Source organism: Echeneis naucrates, chromosome 22, assembly GCF_900963305.1.
Source record: "Echeneis naucrates chromosome 22, fEcheNa1.1, whole genome shotgun sequence".
NCBI lineage: Eukaryota > Metazoa > Chordata > Actinopteri > Carangiformes > Echeneidae > Echeneis > Echeneis naucrates.
In genome coordinates, this window is record NC_042532.1 from 5,216,620 (window position 1) to 5,230,206 (window position 13,587).

The 13,587-nt window shown below is 41.2% G+C and overlaps 1 protein-coding gene across 1 annotated transcript in view; it reads left to right on the forward strand.

Moving 5' to 3' along the window:
• Window positions 1-13,587, forward strand: part of LOC115036165 (ALK tyrosine kinase receptor-like) — a 23,092-nt gene continuing 9,505 nt past the window's right edge. The window contains exons 1-3 of the mRNA XM_029494301.1: window positions 1-33; window positions 2,229-2,323; window positions 7,303-7,419. Of these exons, the coding sequence (XP_029350161.1) occupies window positions 2,305-2,323; window positions 7,303-7,419 (136 nt within the window). The 5' untranslated portion in view covers window positions 1-33; window positions 2,229-2,304. The remainder of the gene's footprint in view (window positions 34-2,228; window positions 2,324-7,302; window positions 7,420-13,587) is intronic.

Consider the following 13,587-nt stretch of genomic DNA (forward strand, 5'->3'; position numbering starts at 1 on the left):
CATCGTAATTCCCCTTTATGCACTGGCAGACTGGTAAGATAAACACTCACCTAAGCAGTTTCCTCTGTGTTCGCCGAAGGTATCAAAACTGCTTTTTCCTCTTTGAAATGTTCAGTCTGATCAGCCCTCCTGCTTTCCTTCGTTCGACACAAACCTTCAACATTTAAGCGCTCCCACAAAAGAGAAAATGAACAAAGGGGCTCTTCCTCCCTCTTTTCACCTCATACATGCAGATTTTCAAGATTAACATCCCATTTTCTGGGAAACATTTCCTCTCAACTTCACAAAATTAATGAATCCCACAGGGACTCTAATCTTATACCATTGACCTGCCATGTGAATAGTTCAAAGTATCTTTTTTTCCTAATTCAATGCATCTGTGATAGAGTATAAATCAATACACTAGGCTTTACCCACCCTTCTTGCCTTCCAATTAGCTATGGCCCTGATTTATCCCTCAAAGAAGAGAGAAATTAAAACAAACTAGAATGAAGCCAGAAAAAAGAAGAGCACCAGATAAGATACTTTCCTGACTGGGGTATTCTTTGCCATTCGAGCTTAGATAATCCTTCTCTATTGAGAGTGATACATTTTTGAATCCTGGTTTATGTAGACAGCTGCGCTTTCTGTTTTAATTAGAATGTCACGTCCATAACAGGGAGGTGAACCTGCCAGTCTCTGTGTGGTGACCTTTGTAGAGCTTAAGTAGAATCAGAAACACAAAGTGCAGACCAGAGTCAGGACACAGCAGTCAGTATATGCAGATTCTTTGGGATTCTCCTGGGTGTGTATGGTCTAAATAATGTTTGCATTGACAGGGAAAATGGACATGCCGTATGATTACAATCAAATGTAAGCAGCAGTTGTTAAGTTAAAGGTTGCAATTGACTGATACAAAAGGTCCTGTTACTCCAGCAACCAGAATGTTAATGACTAAGCGCTATAGGCAGCACAATCACTTGTGAGCATCATTGTTCTAAAGCTTGAAATAAATCAAATGAAATTCAGCCACGCCTATTTACATGTTTGTGAAATATCTTTTTATTCTTAGAATGTGTGCATAATTTCTGGCTAATTTACCTGTTCCTTTCTTTTCCCCTAAGAGTTAGATCAGAAGATTGATGCCTCTCTGGTGTGACTGCAAAGCTCTTGAGCTGAGCTTTCAATAGTGACTGGATATGCAATTAGCTAACCAGGATCAAAATCCACATATCTATCTTGTTCAATCCATTATCTTATTTCTTTTCTGTCCCAGCAACGGCATTGTAATGCTCAGGAAGCTTCAGAGAGGCTCGGGACTGATTTTGTTCCTATTTCCTGTACAGCAAGTTATGCCAACCAGCTATCAACTCCCCCTTACTATTTCTCAGATATGTGGAGTTGATCTTTTTGTCTGAATCTCAGCAGGAAATCGCAGAAGCAAATTTACGTGTTGTTCCTTTAAAGGTTTTAGACATATTTCATGTTTGTCCTGTCTTGCGTCTTGGCTTGTGTATAAAAGAATTTAATGTGGAATGAGAAAAATGAGAAAATGATTCTGCCCAGTGCTCTCTTGTCTCTGCTAAAAGAGATAGTGAACAGTTCTTGACAGGACAGACTGAGCTGTCATGAGGCACACAGTGCGCAGCCTCCAAAGCCAAACCTCAGTGGTATTTTTCTTAGAGCACGATAAAGTCTTTGTTATGTCCTCAAAGTAGTCCAGGGGGAAGGGGACCAACAAAGTAAGAAATAGCCAGGTGGAAAGAAAATAACAGGAGCAAACGTGGTTGTCAGGCCAAAGCCCAGAACAGTGTTTATTAGCCACACCTGTGACAATTAAAGCAAAAAGAATTGAAATGGAGAGAACTTAAAGCCTACCAGAAAGGCAGGCAGAAAACTAAAGATGCTAACAAAACTAAAGTCAGGTCACAAGGTCCCCCTCTCTGTTAGCCCAGGAGACATCTGGTGAGCAGCACTCTGCTCCGGTGAGTGTGTCCTCGTCTTTCCCTTCCCCCTCAGCCTTGAGAGCCGGCTCAATTGATGATTACATGCAGGTGTGAGGGTAGGGACAGACGGACACGCACACACAAACACACACCTACAGGTAACAGAGAGACAATGGGGAGGATCATCTCAATCACACACATTCATATGGCTCTACAGCCAAAACAGTCGTCTTTGCATCATTTCTGTCAGCGGCTGTCCAACTGTTTTAAACCATTATTAACGCAGTTCTGTCCCACTCCCAGGTTCTGGCTGCAGTTCAGCACAGAGGATGGTCCTGGACCTGGTTCAGCCATCTCCCTTGACAACATCTCTTTCAGTATGGACTGCTTCCTGGCATGTGAGTACAAAAGGAAACTTGAGCCTCTTGATTTTTGTCTCTTCACTCTCAACCCTGGGTGATGTAATGGAATTGACAGATTGCCTGATGAATTGATTTCATGACCGCAGAAAGCAGTATTGGGGGGTGTCTTGAGTAACAGAAGTAAACACTGAAAGTGACCCAAAGCAATTAAATAATCACTAGCAGTATGCCTCATGTTCATGTTTTATAAACTTAGAATTCTTCAAGAACCTTAATATGTACAGAGCTTTGTCTTCTTTTATGCCACTCTGAGTCAAGATTATGTAAAATAAAAACAAAATCACTGCATATCTCCACCTCAGCTTCTCTCAGCACTAATCTTCATTTAACGTAGTGTGGCTTTTCTCAGGGAGATACATTAATCACACTATATAAGAACCATTGCTGGGTAATTAAAAATCTGAGAACCGTCCCATTCAGCCATAATGCCACTCGCAGACTGAGAGAGGTTTATCGATTTCTGTCTCATAAAGGTCAAATCTTGCATCATCTTTCCAGGTATTTTTATGTTATTAGTGGGATGGTTTATCGGTGTGAAAACAGGTGCAAGATGACAACGTCTGCTGTAGAAGAAAAAAAGAGAGGTTTTGAGTTCAGTGCCCCCCCCCCCATCTCCGCCTACATGGTGGAAGCTGTTTGAACAGTGACAGGAATAGTAATGTTTGAGCATCTTTATACATGAATGCAGCGCTGACAATGAAAGCTGTGTTAAAGTGACACACTGTGGACAAGAGTTAAACCCATAAGGAACCTGCTTGTTTTAATGTGATGTTTTGTGATACTGGGTAGATCATAAAACCAAGCCTGTCATTTTTTTTTTTTATCTGAGGTGCCAAGGTTTTGGTTTAGTATTGTTACTGCCTGGATTGAACCAGAAAATGGCAATGAAACACTACTGTGACTGACGACTGTTGAACCACAGCGTGACTGGCACACATAATGTATTCTCCATTCCCTTTTAAAAAAAAATGTTTAGATTAAATTTCAGGGAACATAAGTTCATTTGGAGAATAGGATGGGAGCATTTGCTGTCTAATCACTCTGCATCATATTAATGGATTAGGGACTTCATTTTAAATAGATGACATTTTCCAGGAGATATTTGCACACCACTTTTTGTTTGATGTCCTCTGGAGCAGGAGCCACTGGTAGGGCAGCTCTGAAGGATCATCTCTCCACACTTCGCTCACTTTCCGTGTGGAATATTCTTGATCTGGGCAAGGTGTCCGTTATGTACAGCCCCACTTCACACAATCACATTTTATTGCCGATCAATCTGACAAACTGATGGGAGTTGCTCAAGCACCCCAATATCATTTTCAAGAGTGATCAATGTGAGTGATTAGCACGATGAATCTCTGTGCATTATGACACAGTCCTGTAATATGTTTAGGTTGGAAAACATACTTTGAACACATTATGCAGAGGTTCAGCCACCCGTGGCCCTTTTCTTACTCTTCTGTAGGCTGTAATGTGATTTATACTTTAGAAGGCATGTGAGCCTGATGATGCATCCATTGCCCTTCTGGTGTGGGACCTGGCTGTCAGTTTTATCATTTTATCTTCACTGGCATCATTAAATTACTTTATTAGGTTAGACAGCACAGGAAGTTCATCGTCTCTCTGCCACGTACCATCACTTCATCCCATGCTCTCTGGTACAGTAACAGCAGTATCAGCTGCTTCTGTAGAGACCGCTGTTCGTTGACATCACTGCATAGTCAGTGCAATGCTTCTCAATTATTCACCACACAGAAGAAACAGAAAGATTTGTGTGGAAATAATTGGATATACTGTACAAAAACAGCCTTTTCAATCCGTGTGTCACTTAGAAAAAGGTATAACAAGATATTTTTCCACAGACAGTGAAGATCCGGCTATTCTATCCCCACTGTGTGCTGTGTATGTGTTGGCTGGCTATTATATTCGATTTGTTTGTCATGGTATTGTGTGTAGTACACCTGAGAAATAATGGCACACCATGGACCGGTTCTCTACACTGCCTTAGAGTTTCCCAGTCATGGCGTATATACAGTACAGGCCAAAAGTTTGGACACATTTATTGTGGAATGAGAAGGCGTGTCCAAACGTTTGGCCTGTACCGTATATGGCATACATTCTCAAGATTTTTTTTTTGGGATTGTGACTAGGTGGTGACAAAGCGCCCACCGCCCTGCACTGGCCTCTGGTGGGCTTCAGGTACGTTGCCCTGCTAATGAACAGTGACATCCATGCCGGCTGTTCCCTTCCTCCTCTGGTTCATGCTGCTCTATGGTGAACCGCTTCTTGCTGCTGCAGCATACCAATGCTATTTGCTCCAGCTCTCTCAGTTAGATAGCCCTTCTGTAGCATGTTCCCTCATGATCAGAATAACAAATAAGGGAACCTTATTAGTGACTTTGTAAAAGATATAAAAAGTTGCTTGTGTACTCGTAGTAAATGTGAGGGTCATAGAGAGGCAGTGTTGTGTAAATTGCTTCTAATGGCACAAACAATCAATCAACATTACGGTCAGTCTCTCCTTGTATGTGATCCATCAAATCTGCAACAGAGCCCTATCTATATCAAAGCTCCCAAGCAGTGGAGACTTAGAAGATCATATTTATTTGAGGATTACAGGACTGGGGAATGGGCTATTGATTTTTTTTTTTTTTTTTTTTTTTTTTTTTTTTTTTTTTTTTTTTTTGCTGGCAGCTTTTAGATATAGATAGTATTGCTAAGGTTTTTTTTAGCTTTGAAGCCAAATTTAAAGATTACTTTACCCCAAAGAAAGTTCCAGTCAGGACCACCAGCGAAAACTGTCAAACTCGACACACAGCTTTGATTAGTTGTTTGCTCCAAGTCAAAGAAAGAAGGTTTCCTCTGACCAAATGAAGCGCTGCAACATAGCGGTTCTGAGGGAATCCCCTGCCATATTGTCATATTCTGTGAGTTTTCAGCCTGAGGTGACAGGGGAGCAAAGATGGAAAAGGGGGATTGTTTTTGAGGTAAAATGATTACTGAGATAAAGATGAAAAGCCTGTTTCCATCCCCCAATACTGCCAGAATAATGTCAATAATGGGAAGAAAGCCATGAATTGTCTTCAGCAAGGAGGCTAGTGACACAATATGGGCAGGACTTGTCACGATTAGGAAACTTGTACTGTACCTGATTTCTGCTTCAACCCCAGCTCAGACTACTCTTGTCCAAGATCTTTGGAACAGCACCTGTTTATCAATATAATTCAAGTAGTAAAATATGTAGCTGAAAGTTTTAATTCCAGGAATAGTTCCTGCTTTGAAAAGCAAAGAAAGTGAAATCCTTTGACACTCTACTGCTGTTGCTACTCCAGGCTATCAGGCAGCATCAGTGTAAACAAATCTATGCTAATCTGCTGTTATACAAGACATTAACTCGGACCCTTCTGCTTTCTTCTGTTTGGTTTAATGCCAACTGGCCCTGAAATCTTGTGATTGTTGTCTCAACAGTCTATTCCATATGCATGGTTAAAAAAAAAAAAAAAAAAAGGATTTAATGTACATGTCACTCGCACATGGAGTACGATTTACAATTACTTGTTAGCATGCCTTAAGTACCTACAGTGAGCACATTATAAGTATTTAATAAAAGGATTTCAGTGCTGTTGATAGACTGGAGCATTGTTGCGGTGTGGCTAAAACAAAAATGTGTTCTACTCTCTTACAGCAGACTAGGCAGTGCCCGCTCTTTGGGCATCACGAACCGTGTCTTTTGTTGTGAAAGTCATAAATCAGAAACATGAGTAGTAGAATGGCAGCAGGGCAGCATCTAAATCTATACCCTTGTTTATTGTCATGCCTGTATGTCTCCATAAAGGTAGCATTATCAGCTTTGCAAACCACATTGAATTTTATCAGATGTTTTCACAGCAGCCATCAAGGGTCATTTAGCAACAGAGGGGCTGAGAGCTTTTTCTACAGAACAAAGCATCACAGAAATGAGACACTGGACAGAACAAAACATGGCCTTTCTTTTGAAAAAGAACAGAGTTGCAGACACATTAATGGCAGCATAGCTGAACGTGTCTGTGTCCCTGGGCTGATCATTTTAGATGCAGATCACACAAGTTGAAAGAAATGATGCACGTCTATGGTAACAAATAATAAATAATAATTTAAATATTAGGTTTTAATGTATTTTTTTCTTCTTCTGGGGTGTTATAAGACTGTTGTTGGACATTGATTTTGTCATCTTAGCACTTCCCCACATAATACTGGAATGGTATTTTGTTATGTTCAGCTGGCAGGATTGCATTGATCGTTCCTGTAGCCTCTCGAGTCCCCGTTCAAAAGTGGCAGCAGATTTCACCGTTCAAGGCAGTTCTTTATAGCACTGATTGCAGGGCATGGACCTAATCAAAGAAAGTCAGTCATCTCTTCAGTGATTCAATCAAGCAACCAAGAAATCTCCTGTTTCTCCACCTCTGCTCAATAGTAGAGAATAGGGACAGGTGATCCTTTATTCCAGGTCAACATCTAAAAACCTCATATTTCAACATCTTTAAGGGGAAAGTCACTCCTCAAGCTTGGGCCATAGTAGCCAATCAGCCAGTCTCTTTGCCTGGAAGACTTAATTCTGGGTGAGTGTTTGACGGTGAAGGATCAGGGTGCCAGCAGCTTGTGAACGTACGCCTGAGGCTGGTGACTTGAGTGACTGTTGCAAAACACTGAGACTGAATGTGCTTGCAAATCTGTGATAGAAATGGATAGGGAGCGATGGAGAGGAGGTGAATGTGTACATCCTACTCACCATACATCCATTAATGGTATGAATGCAAGAATGACCACTGCTGGTCGTTTCTCATCATCTGTGCCAGTAAGTGGTCAGTACACGCTGTTTTCACTCTGGTCTTCAGTTCTAGAGCAACAGGATATCACTGCTTCCCATGAATGAGAGACAGCAGTCTTTGCGATAAATGCACTTTATATCATTTCAGCCAACGGTGAATTCCCACCAGTGGGCCCCAGCACAGCCAGGCTTCCGCTTAGACCAACCACGAAGACCACAGCCACTTCCATAGGAACAACTCCCACCTCCCCCACCACAGACTACTGTAAGTGTGAGCATGGTTGCCACGATTTCACTGAAAGTGTGAGCGAAGCACAGATGTGAATGTCTTCCATCCTCAGGGCGTGTCTTCTCCACATTGACATTTTCTCTACGTGTGCCTTCAGGCTCTCTTTGTCTTTCCTGCTCTCTCTTCTGCTCACACATCAGACTCCCACACTTACACTTGCATGCATTAATGATTCACAATTACTGTACACATGCAGAGCATGGCATGACGCATGGACTGCAACAAAGTAAGTGTGCCCCCTACTGGTCTCCACCATATGACATCTGCATGAGTGCTGCTGAGATCTCCTTTGGCATTAAATGGGGCAGGACAGGCAGTTTTGAAGTGTAAAATCCTCCAATTTGTCTCCTGAGAATGTCAGTGAAGCCAGTTACGAAGCCTTGACATTTTCCACCTCACACTCCCCCTCTTCTCCTCTTCAAAAGGGTAAAGACAAGCACAAGTTCAGTTTCTATATTTAAAGTCATAAGTTAGTTACTATCATATCAAACCTGCGCTAAAACACATTTCCTAAGCTCATAACTTTGAAGTGCCAGAGGTACACTGGACTTGTTGAAGCTTCTTTGCTGTAAGATATCAGGTGCGCTGTGCAGAATAATGTGCAAAATCTTCTGAGAAAATTTGCCAAGCATGTAGCTTTCATACTTCTTATACAAATATCTCTTTGGGACTATTTTCCAGTGAACAGATATGACTGGTGACTCCAGGATGGTGATTGCATTCATTAATATCTTATTTTATATTTAGGCAGCATAGGCAGCTTTTGACATTTATTGATCCTGGCAACATTTTTTTTCGGATGCAGAGACTGGCCTTCAACTTGAAGCTGGTTAGATAAATCACTCACGTACTGCGTCTTGATGCAGCATCAGCTTTGCATCAAGCTTTGCAGCTGAAATTCTAAAAGCCTGGGTCTAAAATGCATAGAACCAACTCTTGCAATTTTTACGCGATCATTAGTCTCAAGTTTTTATCCACCTTGTAGAAAAAGAAAATGTATTTTTCCTGACACTTGTGCGGTCTAAGTTGGAGTAAACACTGATTAACTAAGCCTGAAGTTCTCTCACTGCCTGAGCGAACTGCTGATTTAACATAGAGAATTAAATCTGCTCAGCAGCTGCTGAGCAAACTGTGCCTGACACACATCACAAAAAGTAGGATGATAGCCAAACACAATAACGCTTAACAGCCGCCGACAGTGATATTTGTGTCTGTCTTTGTGCAGAAGCTTGTCTGATTGAATGTTTTTGATATGAGTCACTATTCACTTTTGAACCAAAGGCATTCTGTTTGCCTCTAGCGGGTCAATGAAAGATTATAGTGATATTTGGTTGGGTAGGACTGGTGTCAACATCACCTGATTCAGATTCAAATATGTTTTATAAAGCCTATGTTTAAAAAAAAAACAAAAAACAAAAACCATAAAGCTGGTCCAACTGTGGCCTTGCATGCAGCCGAGTCTCACTCCAATTCTTCGTCAAATATAATTTGACTCAAATGTACATCTCATGATCCAAGTGTAATAACAGTGTGAGTCCAGTTACCTCATCTCTTAACACAATGCCCGTCACGTTTACTTTCATGTGGTCGAGTTGACCATTGCGACTTTCAGGACAAATCCCAGGGGGCGGCCACATCAGTGGGACAGTGGACCATAAAAAAATCCATTAACTTTTTACTGTCCCTGTTGGTACTTTTAGCGGTCACTGCGTGCCTGTTATTTGGCATGTGCATAAAGCGTGCCTGCTACATGTCTCCAGCAGACAGGTCTAGGGCATCACACTACCACCAGTAGAGGTTCCTTCCATCATTTCATGGCTGCAGAGAATCTGCAGTCCCATTCAATGTTATTTTTAAAAAAAATTTGGTCTGACGAGGTAAGAATGAGGTGAAAAGGCTGCTCCTTTACTTGGTAATCCATAAATTGTCGATCCATGTGTCATACATGGACACAGGGCTGACTTTCTGTGCTTGTCCAACCGTCTTTTCACGGATTTTGGCTAGTGTCCAAGATGTCTGCTCACGTCCAGATTCACAAAATGCGAGCAGACGGAAATCGGATTGTGGCTGCTGTTCACTTTGCAGCCAGCTTAAAGTTAACTGCAACGGTTTTGTGGTTGTGAAATAGAGAGCCTGCGACGTGCTTATACAGGTAATAGTAGTATGGTCACAATGAAGCCAGCAGGCTTCAGTGTCCTCAGAGAAACATGGCACTTTGAGATCATGACGTTCTTGCCCTTGTAATTATCATAGATATTAACTTAGGGGGTAAAGTTGAATACTCAGCTATATGTTGGTCATTTCAAAGACAGCCTTGAGTGGTTAACATTCTCCAGGCATCTCCCTTTTCCCCATCTCCCCTTCTGCAGCTGATGCTTTGACGTCTGTGGGGCAGGACGTCAGCCCGGATGAGAGTTTTTGCTCAGCAGACCTGTCACTCCAATAAGGCTGTCGTCTTCCCCCGACACGCTCAATGATTAACCCCAGCAAACATCAGTGATCTCTCACTCTCGCCACCATATCTAAGTTTCGCACATTGACTTTTGTTACCATTTGTTACCTAACTGCATGGTTAAAAAACTGTTAGACTGTTACTTTCTGTAGCTGCCCTTTTAATCTGTCAGCATTCACCCATATCTGTCTGCTGCTAACCCCCCCCCCCCCCCCCCCCCCCCCCCCCTTCACCCGAATTTCACCTCATACAGTATCTTGCCTTTTTTCATGTCTTTTCCTGTCATCTCCATTGATTCACCACTTTTCTGGCAGTGGGTACTTTTAATTTCTCCCCATTGCCCTGCTGTGTGGCATCCACCCTTCTCTGCTGACTCATCAGCTGCTTTGGGTGGGGAGGGAGTGAAAAAGTCCACCTAAATGACCTGGCTTCCCTTTCTTTCAGCGGTTACCTCCCGTGACCGGAAATGATAACGTTGCCAACTTGAAAATCAGCTGCGGATGTACTTTTCTCTGACTAAGATTTGTGTTTTCAGATGATAAACAACACACAATGCACTTGCAAATAATAATGCAAATAATAAATAAATAAATCTAAAATCGTTACATTTCCTCATGTACTGAAAACAATGTAGTGTGAGGTAGAAACATTAGCTTCCTGTATTAGACAGTACATTTTCAAATAAGTGTTGTACTTCTGTCCACATAACAAAGAATAACAGAAAACGGTATCAGATCAAAGCTAATTTCTCACTTTCTAACTAACTTCTAACTTTTACTACAGTAGTAGGCAGTTTTTTTTTTTTTTTTTTTATTGATCTGTAGAATTTTTATTATACTTAACACCTTCAGTAGGTACAACAATGCCAGTTTAGCTTTTAAAAAGCAAATGGTATGTGCAGACTACTATGCGCCCTCAGAACAGGTTTAATGTTCCTATGCATTGATTATACAAGTTTCTCAACTGAAGGATGTCCACCATTATTTTCCCTGATTTGATGTCAGTGGTGGTGGAGAGCACTATCTATAACCTTGCTTCAAAATCTGTGACTAATGAACTGAGTTAAGTTCTGGAGACCTGAAGGCCACAGCATAACGTTCACACCATTTACTGTTAACGGAGGCACTGAGGCATATATATGTCAGGCCTGGTGACTGCAGCAATCTGATTGGCTCTTGAAATTAAAGGACAGCAGATGTCAGTCCTTGAATGCCACATGCAGGAAGAGTGTAGGCCATTACGTGCTCGCTAATTAGTCTGTGCTTCATTGTTTACTTGTTCATAAACACTGGCCTGTGGCAGTCAGTTAGATGGTTGTTGTTACTTTGGGTTTTGGAGGAACAACATTAGTCACTGAGACAGATATGAGAGCGATAACGACCACCGCCACACAAAACGGGCTTTTGTTATTAATTGGCATTGGGTTCACTATAAGCATAGTATTCAGCATTCAAGTCCATTGATGGCGTGCCAGCTTTCTAATGGGCAGCCCGAGGAGGACGACTGTCACTGGGTAAGGTGGATACGCAGTAAGTCAAAAAAGCCGTGTAAAATGGGTAATTTACTAAAAATAGTTTTATATCTGCAGCAAGTAACATGTAGTTTGTAGTAGAGACTGATGTCTGATATCAGCTCAATGCATGGTTTGGGTTTTCAGTGGCTGGCAATACCACGCAACTCAACACTGAACTTGTGTTGCTTAAAAGTCGGAATAAAACCTCCAATGTCTCTCCCTATAAACTCTTAAAAAAAAAAAAAACATGAAATAAAATTAGTAGTTCTTGTTTGTACATATAAGAATTTTTTTTTTCTCAGGCAGGTAAGTGTTGTCCTCATTTGTAGCAGCCATTGTTTTTGCTGGAGCAATTCTCCCCTGCCAGCTGCATGCATTGATGGACTGGCTGTGTTTTTTTTTGTTTTTTTTTTTCCCCTCCTCCCCACCTGGCTACTCTTGGTCTGATAGTGGCGTTAGCCCAGCCTGTAAAGTACTCCAAATAGGGAATAACCAATGAGGAACTAAGCTAACGCAATCATAGTTAAAAACATAAGATGTAGAGGATTTTATAGTCTTAAGAGTTGTCTAACACATTGCAGCTTCTTGCGCCGAGCGATGAAGGTATCGTCCATATGTCCATTTGACAGTCCATCTGCCAAGTGCTCCCCGTGATATCTTCAGACATTTCCCACAACACTGAAAGAATCTCATTGTTTCATTGTCAGTTTAAAACCACTTGGACCGTTGGCATAATTGGCTGCTTGTTTCCTTGCTACAAACTGGCCAAAGCGCTGCCTTTGTCATTCATACAGAATGATTTTACTTTTTGTTTTGTCGAATAATCTTAGCAAAAGAAATTAAGACTGCAAGAACATTTTTGTCAGTTTTACATATACAAAAAAAAAAAAAAAAACCTCCTCTGCGTGAGGGGAGAGAAGTGACAGTTGTAACATGGGATGGTTGAAACACCTAAATAAGCTCAACCTAAAAGAGTGTTTCTATTCATTGGCACATTCCCAGTTAGACTGTCTTCTTGCTAACAAAAATTAGGCCACAGTGAAACTAGCAGATAAAGTTATCCCAGAAGTGTTTGTTTTTTTTGTTTTTTTTTTTTAATGGTAAAATTTTCAACCTTCTGTCAAATGCATTTTTTTATTTTTTTTTGATGGCAAATAAGTGGTATCAGAATCAGTGATGGGAAGAATGGGCGTTACTTTTTTCAGTAACGAGTAATCTAATTGATTACTCATCTTTATACCACCGCTACTGTTACTGCCAAAAATGTACAGTGGGACAATTTGGAGTCACCCCTGAAATTCATTGATTAAGTAGTTTACATCATGAAGTTGTATCGAATTGAATGTATCAAATTGTCTGTTCAAGTGTAACTTCTTTTTGAATTATTGTACTAATAACCAAATGTGTTACAACCATCACTGGTCTCCCCTAGTGGTCATACTGAACTTGTGTGTACTAATCTTCATTGATGGCATGGCCAGCACAAAGGGGTCTCCACACGCAGATGCACCAGCAACATGCTGGTTTATATGGTATATTATACCCCATATACCACTTACAAGACAATCAATGACATCACCTCTTCGTTCTGCGAAATGCCTATCACAGAGTGATTCATTAGGCCATTTGTGTCGTGTTTTGTGTGTCTGACTGTCCGTGTGAGTGTAAGAAATGTCTCTTATTGATGGCCCAACAAGATCAATCAGCTGAGTTGAAGTGTGAAACCAACTGTACTTTAGTGGGGCCGGAGGGAGAAATCGAACCTGAGACTTTGCTACTTTGAACACCAGTGATGCTAATGTCAAAAGGTCTAGCTCAATTTACGTGACAAGGATCTCATTCATATCAAATACTCAAAGATAATGTCTGGAAATGAGAAATAAACTAAACTGATATATGAAATTCACAGTATATTTTACATTCATTGTTCTCTTCAGCATGTCCAATCATACCTAATTGCCATTTTACAGTCGCCCGTGAAATACGGCAAGAGTTGCGTTTAAAGCGCTGTTTGGTTTTGGGGGCTTTTCTGCTGTGGCAATGGATTTATTCCCAACTGTCTGAACTCTTTTTACCTAGCTGAGTTTTGAAAATACTGACTCGGGGGATCAATTTACTGCTGCTGGATGAGAGCCAGGCAGCGATCCAGTCACCCCACAATTGTTTTTTACAGTGGGAG